General features: G+C 51.0%; 5 protein-coding genes across 5 annotated transcripts; 2 read left to right on the top strand and 3 right to left on the bottom strand.

The window, feature by feature from the left end:
- Positions 1-250: 250 nt before the first annotated feature.
- Positions 251-3,205, bottom strand: H257_01782 (AGC/AKT protein kinase). Its single transcript, XM_009825154.1, has 3 exons — positions 2,065-3,205; positions 724-1,969; positions 251-658 (listed from the first exon to the last, which is right to left on the bottom strand). The coding sequence occupies exons 1-3, from the start codon at positions 3,135-3,137 to the stop codon at positions 356-358; spliced, it is 2,622 nt and encodes an 873-aa protein (XP_009823456.1). The 5' UTR covers positions 3,138-3,205; the 3' UTR covers positions 251-355.
- Positions 3,206-3,975: 770 nt separating this feature from the next.
- H257_01781 (hypothetical protein) lies at positions 3,976-7,487 on the top strand. The gene is made up of 5 exons (XM_009825153.1): positions 3,976-4,733; positions 4,804-6,150; positions 6,238-7,013; positions 7,098-7,417; positions 7,471-7,487. Exons 1-4 carry the CDS (start codon positions 4,014-4,016, stop codon positions 7,189-7,191), a joined length of 2,937 nt encoding a protein of 978 aa, XP_009823455.1. The 5' UTR covers positions 3,976-4,013; the 3' UTR covers positions 7,192-7,417; positions 7,471-7,487.
- A 170-nt stretch (positions 7,488-7,657) lies between these two features.
- Positions 7,658-8,500, top strand: H257_01780 (hypothetical protein). Its single transcript, XM_009825152.1, has one exon. It carries the CDS (start codon positions 7,688-7,690, stop codon positions 8,246-8,248), a length of 561 nt encoding a protein of 186 aa, XP_009823454.1. The 5' UTR covers positions 7,658-7,687; the 3' UTR covers positions 8,249-8,500.
- A 1,037-nt stretch (positions 8,501-9,537) lies between these two features.
- On the bottom strand, positions 9,538-13,507 carry H257_01779 (hypothetical protein). Its single transcript, XM_009825151.1, has 10 exons — positions 12,800-13,507; positions 12,654-12,724; positions 12,435-12,598; positions 12,308-12,378; positions 12,134-12,226; positions 12,007-12,060; positions 11,759-11,938; positions 10,880-11,230; positions 10,115-10,820; positions 9,538-9,944 (listed from the first exon to the last, which is right to left on the bottom strand). The coding sequence occupies exons 1-10, from the start codon at positions 13,361-13,363 to the stop codon at positions 9,592-9,594; spliced, it is 2,607 nt and encodes an 868-aa protein (XP_009823453.1). The 5' UTR covers positions 13,364-13,507; the 3' UTR covers positions 9,538-9,591.
- H257_01778 (hypothetical protein) lies at positions 13,428-14,205 on the bottom strand. The gene has a single exon (XM_009825150.1). It carries the CDS (start codon positions 14,161-14,163, stop codon positions 13,675-13,677), a length of 489 nt encoding a protein of 162 aa, XP_009823452.1. The 5' UTR covers positions 14,164-14,205; the 3' UTR covers positions 13,428-13,674.
- Positions 14,206-14,937: the final 732 nt, after the last annotated feature.

The following is a 14,937-nucleotide window of genomic DNA, read 5'->3' as shown; positions in this document are numbered from 1 at the left end:
GCAATCGAATCGCGCCGACCAAACCGATCCACAATCGATCTGATTGGTTGAATTTCATTGAGAAGGTTTTGATTGGCTAATAATTTTGAGCTCATCTGAGGTAGCCAATCAAATCGATTTAAATTCCAACGAGAAACCACACCACAACACAATGAAATTTCACTCCAAAGCACAATAACAGTAAATTGGACAAGGGTATTTCGACCAGTGTAGGATCCTCGATGGCTCTGCCCACAGTACAGTGTACAAATGCATGACGTATAACTTGTATTGTAAATATTATACGTAGAGTACAAGTCACGATGGATGACAGCAGCAGCGGCAGGTAGCAGACGGAGCGACCAAATCAGGTTGGTCAAACGTTTTTCGTCATTTCATTGGACGGCATGTATGTGAAATCTTCGAAATGGTTGGCGGCTCGCGCGGTGGCGCCCAGTTGCTGGGACGTCACAGGGGAATCGCGGGGGGTTTCTCGCGTCCAGATGGGGGCAACGTTGCCTGTGTCGAGCTCGTTCGTGACCACGGGTTTGAACGGCGCGTCCACTTCCTTGCGCAATAATTTATCCCAATCGATGCTGGCAAAGAACGGGTGGTCCATAATCTCCTGCGCGCCGGATGGGCCGCTTCCCAGTCGCTTGGCCGGGTCCTTCAACAGCAGCTACACAATATATCACTTATCAGCATCCATCCATCTACCCATCCATTATCCACTGAATCACGTACTTTGGTCAACAGGTCCTTGGCGTCCTCGGAAAACGCGGGCGTGAAAATCACGTCGCGGTGCAAAATGTTGTGAAACATCTTTTTGCGGTTCTTGTCAAAGAACGGAGTCTGCCCCGTCATCATTTCAAACAAGAGCGTGCCAAAGCCCCACCAGTCGACGGGTTTGCCGTAGCTCAGACCCTTGAGCAGCTCCGGCGCGATGTACTCGGCCGTGCCGCAGAACGTCTTGGCGCCATCGGGCACGTCCACGTTCTCCTTGGACAGCCCAAAGTCGGTCAGCGCCACGTACCCCTTGTCATCCATGAGGATGTTCTCGAGCTTGAGGTCGCGGTACGCAATGTTGACGTCGTGGAGGTGCCCCATGGCTACGAGCAGTTGCGCCGCGTAAAACCGCGAGCGCTTTTCGGAAAACTTGCGCGACTTGCGCAAGTGGAAGAAGAGTGTGCCGCCCGTGTAGTAGTCCATGACCAGGTACAGCTTATCTTCGGTCTGGAACGCATACCGCAGCCGCACGACGAACGGATGGTCGATGTCGCGAAGGATGCGGCGCTCCGACTTGGTATGCTCCACTTGGTTCTTGGCGAACACGTTGGCTTTCTTGAGCACCTTCATCGCGTACGTGGCGCCCGTCATGCTGTCTTCTGTTCCATCGTCCTTGCGGCGCACGAGCATGACCTTGCCGAACGCACCCTTCCCGATCACTTTGAGCAGGTCAAAGTCCTCTACGCCCAACTTTGACTTGGCCAGCTTTTCGCCAAACGACGTCGAACGGTTCCGGTCTTCGCGGGGGTCGGTGGCTAGCTGGTCGGCGTTGCTGCCGCTCGAGTTGGCGCGCGTCGAGTTGCTGCCGACGTTGCTGCCGCCCGATTGCTGGCGCAGGAGACTCTCGGGGGGCGGGAATGGCTTGTTGCCGTCCGACGCGCAGTCCGTGCATGCGCGCTGGGCGGTGGATGCACCTGGCATGAACAGCCGGTCGCGGGAGCACGCATTGCATACGGCGCGATGGCACATGCGGCAATGGTGGCGGCGGTCCAAGAACGTAAAGTGAAACAAGCACAGGTTGCAGTGTTTCTCGCTGCCAGGGTTGTTGAACTTGCCGCTTTGCGTGCGCTTCATGTCGGGACGGAACGTGTTGGTGGACGTGTCCATGGTGTAGATGCCGCCGCCGTCGTCAATCGATGCAGGCGGAGGCGGCGGCAAGTCGGCCGGTCGGTTCTTTTCCGTGTCAACATAGGTCGTGGCATCACTACATGATTGTCGCAAAACAAGCAAAGATCGTTAGAATTGCTCCAGGCATCGATCGTCGCGTTCGATTGGCGTCTGGGATGGATGGGGTCGTACCGGACGTTTAGGAAACGGAAGAGGGGGTCCATGACGGTCTTGATGCAAAACGCGGCCACAAAGTAGTGATTCGTGAGCACCCGGGGGGGTTTGCCCGCCGAGAGGCATGTGCACCCGGTGCGGTACGGCGCGTCGCCGTCCATTTTGGCTTGGAGGGGCACGTCGTGGTTCACTTCCCAGTACATGGCGCGATGGGCCAGGAGGGACTTGACGGTCTGGGAGTCGCCGTCTTCGATACGATGGGACGACTCGATCAACGCGACGGCGCCATTCCGACGGAGAAGCGCTTCGCCGCGGGAATGCAGCAGGTACTTGACCAACACGCCCCCGTACGAGTACCCGATGAAAAACACGCGCTTGGCGTCGGCAGGAGACACGAACGCGTCCCAGACAGAGTCCATGTGCTCTTCGGGCGATGCCGACCCTGGAATCGGGACTTTCTTGTTGGAATCGCGCATCATGACTGCGTTCTTGTTTGGGTTCGGGACGATGATTCCGTAGCCTTCGTCCAGCGCCTTGCGGAAGTACGCGAGCATGGAGCCTGCACGGACGCCAGAGTTCAAGATGAGGCCTCGACTCCAAATGCCGGGAGAGAGGCCGCGGGACACGGCGACGAAGAGCACGAGTTTCTTGGCGGTGAGGTAGTTGGACGACACAAACACGTTACATTTGAGGTGCTGGGGGCTGTTTGAAGGTAGGTACACTTCCTGGAACCCCATCTCGCGCTTCATCGTGTCTTGTACGTACCCGACGACAGCGTTGAGGATTTCTTCTTGATGGATAGCGATGTCGTTCTCATCGAGTTGTTTCCCCGTCGCTTTGAATCGGATCATGCCGTCGACGTCCATCGAGTAAAGCGGGTGTTGGAACGGCAGCGGTTCTGGTTGAGGTTGGCTGGGAGGGGCGGTCGTTTGGAGTGTCGAGCCATTGCCTTGCAGACGAGACGCCGTCGGCACACTTAGAGAGCTCTGGGACCGCAGCGGAGCAGTCATCGCAGCAGAGGGGGGGATACCGGGAGGAATCGACGACGCATTGCTCTTCTTGCGGCTCAACCATTTTGGTAGCTTGATCATCTCTCCTTGTATGCGGTGCTGCGCCTCCCTCTTCCAAGTCACTGATGTGAATAATGTTCAAAAGCCAGTGTACTTGAAAATGGGGCTATTTATAACGAGGCTTAACTAGGCTTGAATTCGGGTCTCCGCTTAAACTCCCCCTGTGTGGGACCCCTCATATTAAATACATATGTTTTAATCTCCATACAAATACAAAGTTAATTGCGTTTTCATTTAAAACCTATGGTCCCGGTGGGGGTCCAAGTTTTCGTTCCACACAAAACGTTACAGCAATTACTGCTCCTGTAGTCTTTGCAGCCTTTTAAACCTAGCGCAGTTCCGTGAGCTAACAGCGCCGTCGTGCTGTCGCGGCCGGGTTGCCGATAAGCGCCATGTGCTTCTCTTCATGAGAGGATCTCGTGAAGGCAACTGGCACACGATCTCTTCACGGCAACGTCAGGGGACCGACGCAGTGCAAAATAACATTGCTTGTCTTCCGATGTGATACAAGTCCTGATATTCCCTGGGGTAGAATCTTCTAATTAGGGTTCTGTACTCACCCGCCCAGATACAGTACACCAGTGGGAGGACCACAGTGTTGCTACCGACAGGCAGCTACGTTGTAAGGTAGTGTCTGTGTCATGGACGTGACCTACATCGTTCGAGAAGCTCTTATGAACAGCGCCGCCTGCCATAAAGGACGCGAGCTGCATCCTCCGCCGAGACGCTTTGATGTAGGTTTGTCCGACCCGTGTAAAATCAGGGCATGACTTTCTTGCTGACCGGATTGTATCCGGATGTTTATCCGGAGGACATCGGCTTGTCAAATTTAGCGCGAAACCGCCGCGTAAGTAACCGACTCACCTTCTGCAGGTGGAGAAGGACGGGGGACTGAGCATGGATCCTTTCAAGGAGGACGACGGTGGTGACGCCCCAGAGCAGCCGGCGGCTTTGTACTCGTGGAAGAGATCTGACGGCTCTGTCCGTGCGCAGCCGAACAACGATGCCGACGAAGGCGACGACATTGAAGACGTTGCGAGCAATGCCGACATCCCCATCGTGTCGATGGTGGACGACTTGCCGCTGTTTGCAGACGATGCGAACAAGAAGTTGCATGCTCAGATTCGAGCGAACGAGAAGCGCATGCAAACGGTAAAGCACGAGATCTCTGAGGCCGTGGGGCGACACGCAATCATGGACGAGCACTTGAAGAACGTCAAGCAAGAGTTGATCAACACACAGAGCCTTCAGAACTCCAAGTTGAAAGAAATCTCGACGGAAGAGCACCTTCGTCAAGTGAGCGACCGCGAAGCTGGTCGCGTGAAGCAGGAACTGAAACGGCTCGAGACAGACTACAACGACATCGAAAACAAGTTGAACGCGATTCAGAACTTTCTCTTCAAAGGCAATGAGGACATGGACAACTTTAAGATGCAAATGAACTGGAACCAGGACGAAATGGAGCAGTGGGCGATGGCGGCCAAGCAAAAGGAGGACGATAACATGGCGCTAGAAAAGTATACGCGGGCCGACGATTCCCGCATCAAGGAGCTGACGTTGGAAATCGAAAAGTTGACCAAGGCACTGCAGACCCAAAAGCAGTTGGTCGAGAACGAAGTATGCGATATTGTTGTTGTTTTTGTCAGGAAATGTAATGTAGGCGCATGCGTTTGTGTGGTGTACGTAGGCCACGGAAACCCAGGCAAAGCAGATTGAGCTGGACAAGACGGCGGACGAGTTCCGGTCGATGCATGAAGAGAGGCAGAAGCTGGTCAAGCAATGGCAAGACACAATCGACGCCATGAAGCGCCGGGATACCGAGATCGCTCAGGCCGGCGACACGTTTGCCGCCAAGAAACTAGCGCTGGACGAGAAAAAGGACGACTTGGCAGAGCACAAGCACCGATTGAAGCTTCATGAGCAAGACAACAACGAACTGCAGCTGAAAATCGCGGCGAAGGAGCGGTTGCAGTCAAAAATCCGCGCCGATTTGATGGCAGCTACCACGCGGCTGCAGGAGTTCCGCGACCAAGTGGAACTGCTCAAGAACCAACTCACGAGCGCCGTGACGCAGCTCAACCAGCAGCGATCATACAACGCCCACAAAGCGTCCAACTTGGAGGCGATGAAGGAAGACCTGGACGTGAACCGCAACAGGTACAAAACGACCAAGAAGATCCTCGATGCGTGCATGAATTCGACCGTGGACGCCGAAACGTTGGCCAAGAATGCCGAGACGGACCTGAACGCGATGGAAACCGAGTCGAAGCGCTTTGACAAGGAGATTGCGCTGCTCAAGGACCAAATGTTCCGTCGAAGTCAGGCGCTGTTCACGCTGCGACAGAGCGAAGCGGGGCTCATCGCGGAAATCTCGGGGGCCCAAGCGGCCAATCGCAACCTGCAGGCCAAGATCAAGCTGCTGGACCAATCCGCACTCCGCCAGCAGGAATTGGTGTACAACGGAGAGTTTCAGATCCAACAGATGGAGCGAAAGGTGTCACGGGCGTCGGGGGAACGCTCGGCCGACGAGACCAAGGCGTTGAAGGCCGAGATCGACACGCTCCAAGCCGAATTTGACGAAGCGCTCGCACAGTACACGATGCTGCAGACGCAGTGCAAGAAGCTCAGCGACGAGCGGGCCGCGCAGGACCGTGCGAAGAAGGCGCTGCTGAAAACCCGCGACGAGATCACGGCCAAGATCGCCAAGCACGAGCTTGAAAATGAAAGCGCGTCCAACTCGTTGCGCGGGATTCTGCGGGAGAAGGAGGAGCTATTGGTGCAAGCGGACCTCCAAAAGCTCGAGGTGAAGCGCCTCAAGGATCTGCTCAACTCTCGTGCGGACGAGGTGTTTTCGCTCGAAAACCGTGAGTTTCAGCTAAAAAAGAGCATGGACGAACGAAAAAGGGAGATCTCGGTCCACCGCGAAGTCCAGCGCGCTCAAGTCAAGGCAGCCGAGGAGGAGCGGCACAAGATCTCGGTCGAGTACGGGGACCGAGAGATGCGCGTGACAAAACTGCAAGCCAAGTTTGAAACGGTACGACATACACATGATGATGATAATGCTAGTAGTACTAGTTCGTGGATTGGCTTCACCAAAATGACCTTGTCGTCATCGAGGCAGCTGTGCAAGACGAGTCCATTTGGCAACGCCGACGACCAAGACGGCCAGGAGCGAAGCCAGGCGTACTTTGTGATCAAAGCCGCCCAGCGACGGGAGGAACTGCAGCGCGAAGGCGACGAGCTGGATGACAAGATTCGTGTGTCGGAGAAGGAAGTGCGTGCGCTGACAAAGACGCTGCAGCACTTGGAAGGACGCAACACGGAGTACCGCAAGAGCTTCCACCGCGCAGACATGGTCGGGGAGGACGCCGCCAAGATGAACCAGCTGGAGGACCAAGTCAAGTCGGCCGAGGACACGCTGTTCAAGCGGAAGAAGGAGATCCAGCGGCTGCAAATGGAGATCGAAACCGAGCACAACCGCATCCAAGAGCTGGAAATCCAGCACCGCCATTTCAAAGAACACAACGAAAACCTCACAGCGGCGCAGGCGCAAGTGACGAAAGAGCTCGAGTTCGAAAAGGACAAAGTCGCCAAGGTCACGAAACGCATGGACAAGCTCGTCAAGGACCTCCGAAACAAGCGAGACGCCCCCGCCGGCACGATCGAAGAAGTCGTGCTGGACGTGTTCGCAGCCAAGGAAATCAACAATGGCGTGCTCTATACGCTAGGCCAGCTCGCGCACGAGTTCCCAGAGCTGAGCGACGTGTTGCAGACCAGCGTAAAAGCGTTGAACCTGCACATTCCCGCCCTGCCACCCGGCTCCACATCGACCAGATCTACCAAGGGCGGCGGAGGAGCCACGGATTCACGGCCAACTTCGGCGAGAAGCGATCGCAGGTATTACGGAACGTCTTGTGGCCTTATTGGTGGTTTTCAGAGCATTACGAGTGAGCTGTGTGGTGAATATATATATATGTGTAGTGACACGTCGTCTGTGAAAAGCTCGGGGAGCAATGGCCGCGCGGCGCAAGGTCGACGTGCGGCACCGATGGCTAAAGTGCAAATGACTTTGTAGCTGATTTTTGCTTGCTCTCACTTCTGTGTCATACTTTTCAATACAGTGAAGGTGTTTACGACGAAGCAGCAGCATGCCGTTGAGCTGGTTTCACCAATTGCGTCTGTGATTCAATCAAAGACCATATTTGCATCAGTGCCCCATGCAAACTGCCATAGTCTACTTGGGCCCCACCGGTGTACTACAGAAAATTCACATTTTCAATCCTCCTGGGTTTACTGGAAAGGTAGATGCGATTCAGGTGCTTTCAAGCATGCAGTGCGACCGCTGTCTTCGTAGGTGGTGACTCATTCGGCTGCATATGTACCAGTACAACTGAACGAGTCCACATACATATTGGTAGCACTGCTACCAATATGTATGGGCTTTCAACTTGAAAGGATTTTGGAAATCGATGGGTTTGATTGGCTCAAGTTTGTTGTTGCTCGTACGCGATAAAGTAAACCAACCAATCAAATCAACGGATTCGGAAAATAACCCTTTCTAATTCTTCAGAATGATGGTACTCGTACAGCAATGTCGTAGAGCTTCTTTTTCCCCACTCGAAATCGAACATACCAGCATGACGACGAGCAATCGCAATTTGACCCTCACGTCGTCCGAGGGAGATGCCTTCGAAGTACCGGTTCATGTCGCCACGATGAGTGAAGTTGTTCGACAAGTTGTTGAAGACACCGCCGACAGCGACGACGTGGACATCCCGCTCGCGGCCGTCAAGACCCACGTGTTGGTCAAGGTCGTCGAGTTCATCAACTACCACCACCAACACCCCATGAAAGACATCCCGACACCGATTACGACGTCGTTTGAAGACGTGGTGGACGATTGGGACTTGGATTTCATCAACGAATCGTACGAGATGATCTTCGAGCTCATTTTGGCTGCCAACTACCTCGACATATCGCCGTTGTTGAACTTGGCGTGCGCGAAGATCTCAGGCGTCATATACGGCAGGTCGCCCGACCAAATCCGTGAGATCTTTGACATCGAAGCGCCATTCACTGCCGAAGAAGAAGCGTTTATTCGCCAAGAAAACCAGTGGCCTGAAATGGGATAAGCAGCATCCGTCGACGTCCAGCAGGTCATGACGACGATGGGCGCGATGGAATGGATTTGTGTGGAATGTGGTAGTAGAGTTTGAATCCACCGGTCGGTAGTCGCATTCGGAAACCTCACGTCTAGGATTTTGGGGATAATATATTTTTTGCCAGTTGACAGAGGTCCACGAGTACAGTACAGTAAACAAATCCCCTGTTTTCTACTTCGAAGTACGATAAATTGTCAAATCCAAATATTAATATAATTTCACACGTTTCTTGTAAAAGTCTGTTTTGACAGAAAATGCACTGTTCGGGAATCATTTTATCCAATGATATTTCTGATACTACGATTAATAGTAATACTAGTTTATAGTAAAGGTGACCAAATATGCAAGATAATGTATACTGGTACGGCACCAGGGTGTACATCTTGTACTGGTACTACGTATTACTAGTGCGGCATTCGCACACGTTTGTGATCAACGACCCATTCAAGATGGAGATCCTTTCGGGAGTTTTCTACACGTATGCACTGTACTGGTACTGCATGAAGGAAGCAAACAGACGTTGCCAGAGCTTATATCACCAAGCTACAGTTGTGCATACCGGTAATTGAAGGTATGCGAATGGCTGCTAGATGTGTGAATGCATACCGGCAGTCTACGATGAGTGAATGGCTGAGGAGGCCAGACACCAAAAAATATTATTGAAGATATTTTCTTCTAGTTTTTTTATTCGATTTTCGGAAAATATTAATTCTGTACTTTTCAGATTCTAGCAGAATTCGAAGACAAGTTTTTAATTGTTTTTCGCCATTTCCAGCAATTACACTGCAACTTGTTAATGCATAAAATATACGTTTAATATTCGAACTTGTATGCACAACAAAAAGTAATCAGACGACAAAATATTGTGAATTCGCTAAAAAAATTCTAAACTTCGCCTGGTTTGTCGAATCAGTATTGAATCACGCCGGAGTTCTGATTGGTTGAATATACTTTTCTTTTCTGTAGGAACTAATCAAATCCACTCCAAATTGGATTAGCCAATAGCGTCGATTCGTGATTCGATTCGGCGGTGAGATTCGATTCGACGGGGTCTGGAAATTCGTATCGAATATACCACAATAGTGTTGGCGGCATCGATCAAATAAGCTCAATTCTTTCATTGGATCTGACGAATTACAATTTGCCTGCGCCGTGCAATGAATTACTTTCTGTAACGTTATTTATAATTATCCAGTATTATTTCAATATTTACAATTATGTTTAACCCCACACCCTGGATAACCCAACAACAATCACTACAGTGTAGACACGAGAGGTATTTATTTACTAGCACGAATAGCACAGCTTCCTACTCAGCGAGGGACGGATGGGTCGTGGAGGATCTGAAAATCGCGCATGTCGTCTTGCCCGACCAGTTCGAGCCCCTTGTCGTTGGCCAGGTGCAGCATGCAGATGAAGTAGAACGACACAGTTACGTTGGGCGGCACCTTGGGCGCGACGTCCTGGACAAGCTCTTCAAACGACACTTTGGATTGGATGGCCAAGTCAGTCGTCGCCCTCGTCAGGTCGTCCATCGCTGCATCCTGAAACGGCAGTGTGCCCCAGATGCTCTCCTTGAGCTTCTTCACGTCCACGCGCTTGGCAAACCGTTCGTACTGAATGTCCACTTTGTCCACAATGCGATCAGGTTGAATCAGCCCCGACACTACACCAAAGACAAACACACATCAACATCCCAACCACGCTCCCATCAATATATATATATATATATATATGTTTCTATATATATACGTATGTGTTTCTATATATATATATGTGTTTATATATATATATATATATTTGTTTCTATATATATATAGAAACAAACAATCGCACCTTGGAAATCCTCGTCGTCGTGCAAATAATCAGCCCCTCCAAAGTCCGCAACCCCGTTGTCATCGTCGTGATTCGTGTGCAGATTGGGTTGATTGTTGACGCTAAACGAGTGATGCAGAGCCTTGCGTGGTGCCGCCGCCATCATGGACGCAAACATCACGTTCGACCGAGGACGGGTAAACAACTGGTAAAAACGCTCCACTTTCATGTGCATGTCCACGGGGTGCACCAGCTGCGCCGCCTTGCTCTCGTTGCGCTTGAGGATCGACGGTGAAATCTCCAGCGACGCCGCTTGCCTCGGCTTTTTCAGCGCCTGGGTCACTTGGGTCGGCGTGAGGCTCCACTGGAGTTTGCCGGGGGTGGTCGTGCGCGAGGTCTTGGGCTTCTTCGGGCCGCCGCCGCCGTCGTCGTCGTCCCCCCCTTGCTTGTCGGCGGCGCGCCCAACCACAGCACTCTTCTTGACGCGAATGCCTGGCAGCTTGACCTTCCAGTGCTGCGGCCCTGCCCAATTCTTGAGCGTTTTGGCGTCGAAGAACGAATACTCGTCCATTTGCTCGGCATTCACCGACCGCATCAACGCACTTTCCAACAAGTACGACGTCTCGTTGTCGTCGTCAAAATTCAGCGGTTTCGCCACCACCACCGGTTCCTCTGGCTCGGTTTTCTCGATCGCATCCTTATCGTTGTCGTCGTGCTGGCTCCTTCCCTACAGCCAATATATCAGTTGCCAAGTTCACAATACATATCGAATATTGAACTTCAAACCGAGGGTTGTTGCGTGGCGTCGTCTGCGTACGTTTCAAACCCAGCACCATCGTTGTCATCTTGGCCCATCTCGTCGTCGCCGTCATTGCCGCCCATGCCGAAATCCGGCTGGTCAATGTCTAGGGTCGATGTATTCTCCAGGGGGTTGGCGTCTTCTTCCGCGTTCGCTGGCGGCTTGAGAGGCGTCTTGCGGGGCGTAATCAGGCCTTGCGATAGCAGCGTGAGGCGGCGATTGTGACTCGACGCCGCCAGATCCAGCCGCGGCACCGAGATCTTCTTGTCAAAGTACTCGTTGTTCATGGTCTTGAGTTGGTCGTAAAAGTGATCCAATTTCGGGCAAATGTCAAACGACTACACACGTTGTCGCACATCCTCGTCGTCATCACCCAACTTATATGGCAATAGTGTGTTTAAACTGGACAACGAACATGGAGAATGAATAAATATATGCATATCGACACTACCATATAAATAAATATACACAAGAATCATCGGCACAACGATATATATATATATATATATATATATATACCCCACAATCAGATATCACCAAACTACCACGATCAACAAACAACGTCAAACTAGTGTGTGACTTCAATTAGTGTGATACCAATTTACATTCGATAGATTTGGCGATTCCGCACGAAAAGTCCAAATTTTGGGTAAAACAAAGACAATATTGGGCTTTCGAGTGAAATTTTTCGTGTTGTGGCGTTGGAATTTAAATCGATTTGATTGGCTACTTCGGATGAGCTCAAAATTATTAACCAATCAAAACCTTCTAAATGAAATTCAACCAATCAGGTCGATTGCACCCCCTCCCCAAATTTGTCAAATTTGTATATCAAATGGACAATACATGACCCCACAAATACACACCTCGACGACCGTGGCCGATGCGCGCAGTCTCTTGGTCAGGCCCGAGATGTTGATCATCTTGCGAGGCAACTTGTCGTCGGCTCCGTCGTCCGCCGCCGCCGCGTGGCCGTCTGCCGGCGTGTTGCTGGCAGCCTTGACATTGCTCGAATCGAGCACGATCTTGCACCCATTGTGCACACTCTAGAGACTAGTTTTTGAGTACCCTTGTAGACGCTGTCGTCCACATCCATATACGAATGTACTCGTACCAAGTTGACCAGGAGCATACCTTTGGCCCCGCCTTCGTCGAACGCTTGAGACATCTACAACCGGTGGCCCATGGATTATTCACTACAGCTGTATGTATACTAGTGAACTTCTGTATTGTGACCGTACCTTTTGAAACAACGGGTCCACTTGAAACTCCAAGTCGACGGATTTCATGTTGATGTGCTTCAAGTTGGTTTCAATCGTGTTGGCCACAGTCAGCTACACACACACAAGGAACATACCCTCGTATATCAGCATCTCTTTCCATGATAAGTAGATATATGTTGTAGTGGTACACACCTTTTTCGATGTGGTCCGGCGCTCGGCTCTGTCGTCATCGTCGTCGTCGTCGCCGCCGCCGCCGCCGTCGTCTACGTCGACTCGTTGAGAGGCAAGTTCATTATCGAGAAAGGTGCATGCGGCGTACGTTCGTCGCCGCGGGTCAAGTTCTCGAGCACTTTGAACGACGAGTTCCATGTGTCGTCGACCCGGTACGAGTAAATCTTGACACTGGCGTCCAGCGTGCAACTCGCTTTTTGAAAGTTGTACGTGTCGGTGGCAGCGGCGCTGTCGGCAGGTTCGTCGTCGTGGCTACCCAACCATCACGCTGCCACGTCATGCCATAAACCAAGCTAACGTTACGTACCGTTTGCCGCTCAAGATGTCGTCGATGTGGTCGATCAAGTGCAGCGACCACGAGTTTTTCGAGTTGATTTTCTACAGTTTCTGTCATGGTTGTTGTGCTCCTGGAAAAGTAAACTGTCGAAGGAATATATATATATAGATACGTACGTTTTCCGAAGACATTTTGATGATCGTAGAGTACATTTCCGACACGTACTGCTTGGTCTTGGCATTCGGCGTCAGTGACTTTCGACGGGATTGAAACGTCTTGGAATTTCGCCTCCGTCGACGGCGCTCCATCTCCTCTTCCGTCAAGACACGAGCCGGCGGAGGAAGTACCAAGTTAGCGTCGCCACCGGACGATGCATGATGCCGATCGAGAGTGGCTTCTTCAAACACGCTTCGGGTTGCCTTCAATTTAGGAGGCGTCTGATACAACGTGTCGCCTCGGGGGTTTGCTGTCCCTGGGATCGAAGGGACTTCGCCGTCGTCATCGCTGTCGATTCCTTTCTTCGCTACCTTGGCAAGGACTGCTGCTGCTTTGCTTGGATGTTTCTCTACCTTCCGTTTCGATGCGAGACGCGCGGGCATGACGTCGTCGACATCGTCAACCCCTTCTTCTTCATGCACCGTGCGAGCATGTCTTCGCATCTTCTTGCGGATCTCCACTGGGGTTTGAGGTGATATGCTGTCATGACGGCGCTTCAACCTGTCGTCGCTACCACCTTCCATGACTAGAACTGCCTTCGACAACAACGATGATGATGCTCAAGTCGTGCTTGCTTTGAATTTTCAAAACAATTTATCCGTATCCGGATATACCTTAGTAGTTCTGTGTGCGGACTACTAGTAGTACTACTATCCATGCCACCGGACCAAGTTGCTAAGCAATCAAAGCAACATATGCACGTACATGCACGTACACTAAGCAATAAAAAGCAATCTAAATCACGTAAGATGTATCATAACCATTCCCTCAAGCACGTCGTCATGACGTAAGAGTCGGCAGGAGGGGCAGCAAAAGCGGCGTCGACGGACGCTGCTTATCCCGTTTCGGGCCACTTGTTTTCATCGCGAATAAACTTTTCTTCTTCGGGGGTGAACGGTTGTTCGATGCCAAATATGTCTCGGATTTGGTCGGGGGTCTTGCCAAAGATAATGCCCGAGACTTTCGCGCACGCCAATTCCAACAATGCCTTGATGTCCAGGTAGTTAGCAGCCAAGATGAGCTCGAAGATCATCTCGTACGGTTGGTCGATGAAGTCCAAGTCCCACTTCTCGACCACATCTTCGAACTTGGTCGTGATGGGTTTGGGGATGTCCTTCATGGGGGTCGTGTGGTGGTAGTTGAGGAATTCGATGACCTTGATCAACACATTCGTCTTGACGTTGGGGAGGGGGATCTCTTGGCCTTCATCCGCATCCTCTTCAACTTGTTCGTGGATCAGTCTGCTGTTCTTGGCGACGTCCACGGACACTTCAAACGATTCTCCCTCGGATGACACGAGGTTCACCTTGCGATCGCTTCCCATGGTGTGCCACCGCTTTCAAATGGTAAATTGCTCCCTTTTGAAAAGGTTTACTTCGACCGACGTACCGAATCCCATACTGCACTCCATAGACTGAAACTTCGAATCCTTGCTTCGAAGTTTGATTTCTTGATTACTGTCGTACTACTAGTACATACTAGTAACAATGTCAACCAACTACAGTGCATTAATATGGGGCCTTTTGGGATGATACCTCGGTCATACAAACTGTAATATAAATATGAAATATTGGAAATTTCGAAACTATTACTATGGTGCATTTCAACTATTAATAGTAAAGACTACAGTACAAAAAAATGCCTTTTCTTTCGACAGCTATTCCAACTTTGTATTGATATTTTTTAGGAAAATAAGCCGTAATAACGATAGAACAGGTCAAGATATCTTCAATTTGAACTGATTTAATCCAATTTTGGGCAAAAAATGCATGAAATATTGACAAAATGGCAGGGCCTGTCAGCTACTGAGGCTCCTTTTGTCATGAACAAACCGTGTAAAGCGTTCAGTAACTTCACTCAAATAAGACGTATAACACACAAGGGCTTTAATGAAGGATTATATACTGTGTTGTGCGGAGTAGATGGTGGAGAACGATGTGTGTCGATCGATGGAGAAGTTCCTGCCTAGGGCAAGTCGCGTGATGATTCCATTAACCTTGGTCATCCAATAAAACGATGTGTTAATGGTAATTATAGCCAATCAGTGAATCCGATAAGATTTTTTAGTAGATACTAGCACCTACTAACACATTTTTTC

Source organism: Aphanomyces astaci, assembly GCF_000520075.1.
Source record: "Aphanomyces astaci strain APO3 unplaced genomic scaffold supercont1.3, whole genome shotgun sequence".
In the NCBI taxonomy this organism is placed as follows: domain Eukaryota; phylum Oomycota; class Saprolegniomycetes; order Saprolegniales; family Verrucalvaceae; genus Aphanomyces; species Aphanomyces astaci.
Note: the sequence above shows the minus strand (reverse complement) of the source record. Positions and strands in the feature narration are given on the sequence as shown.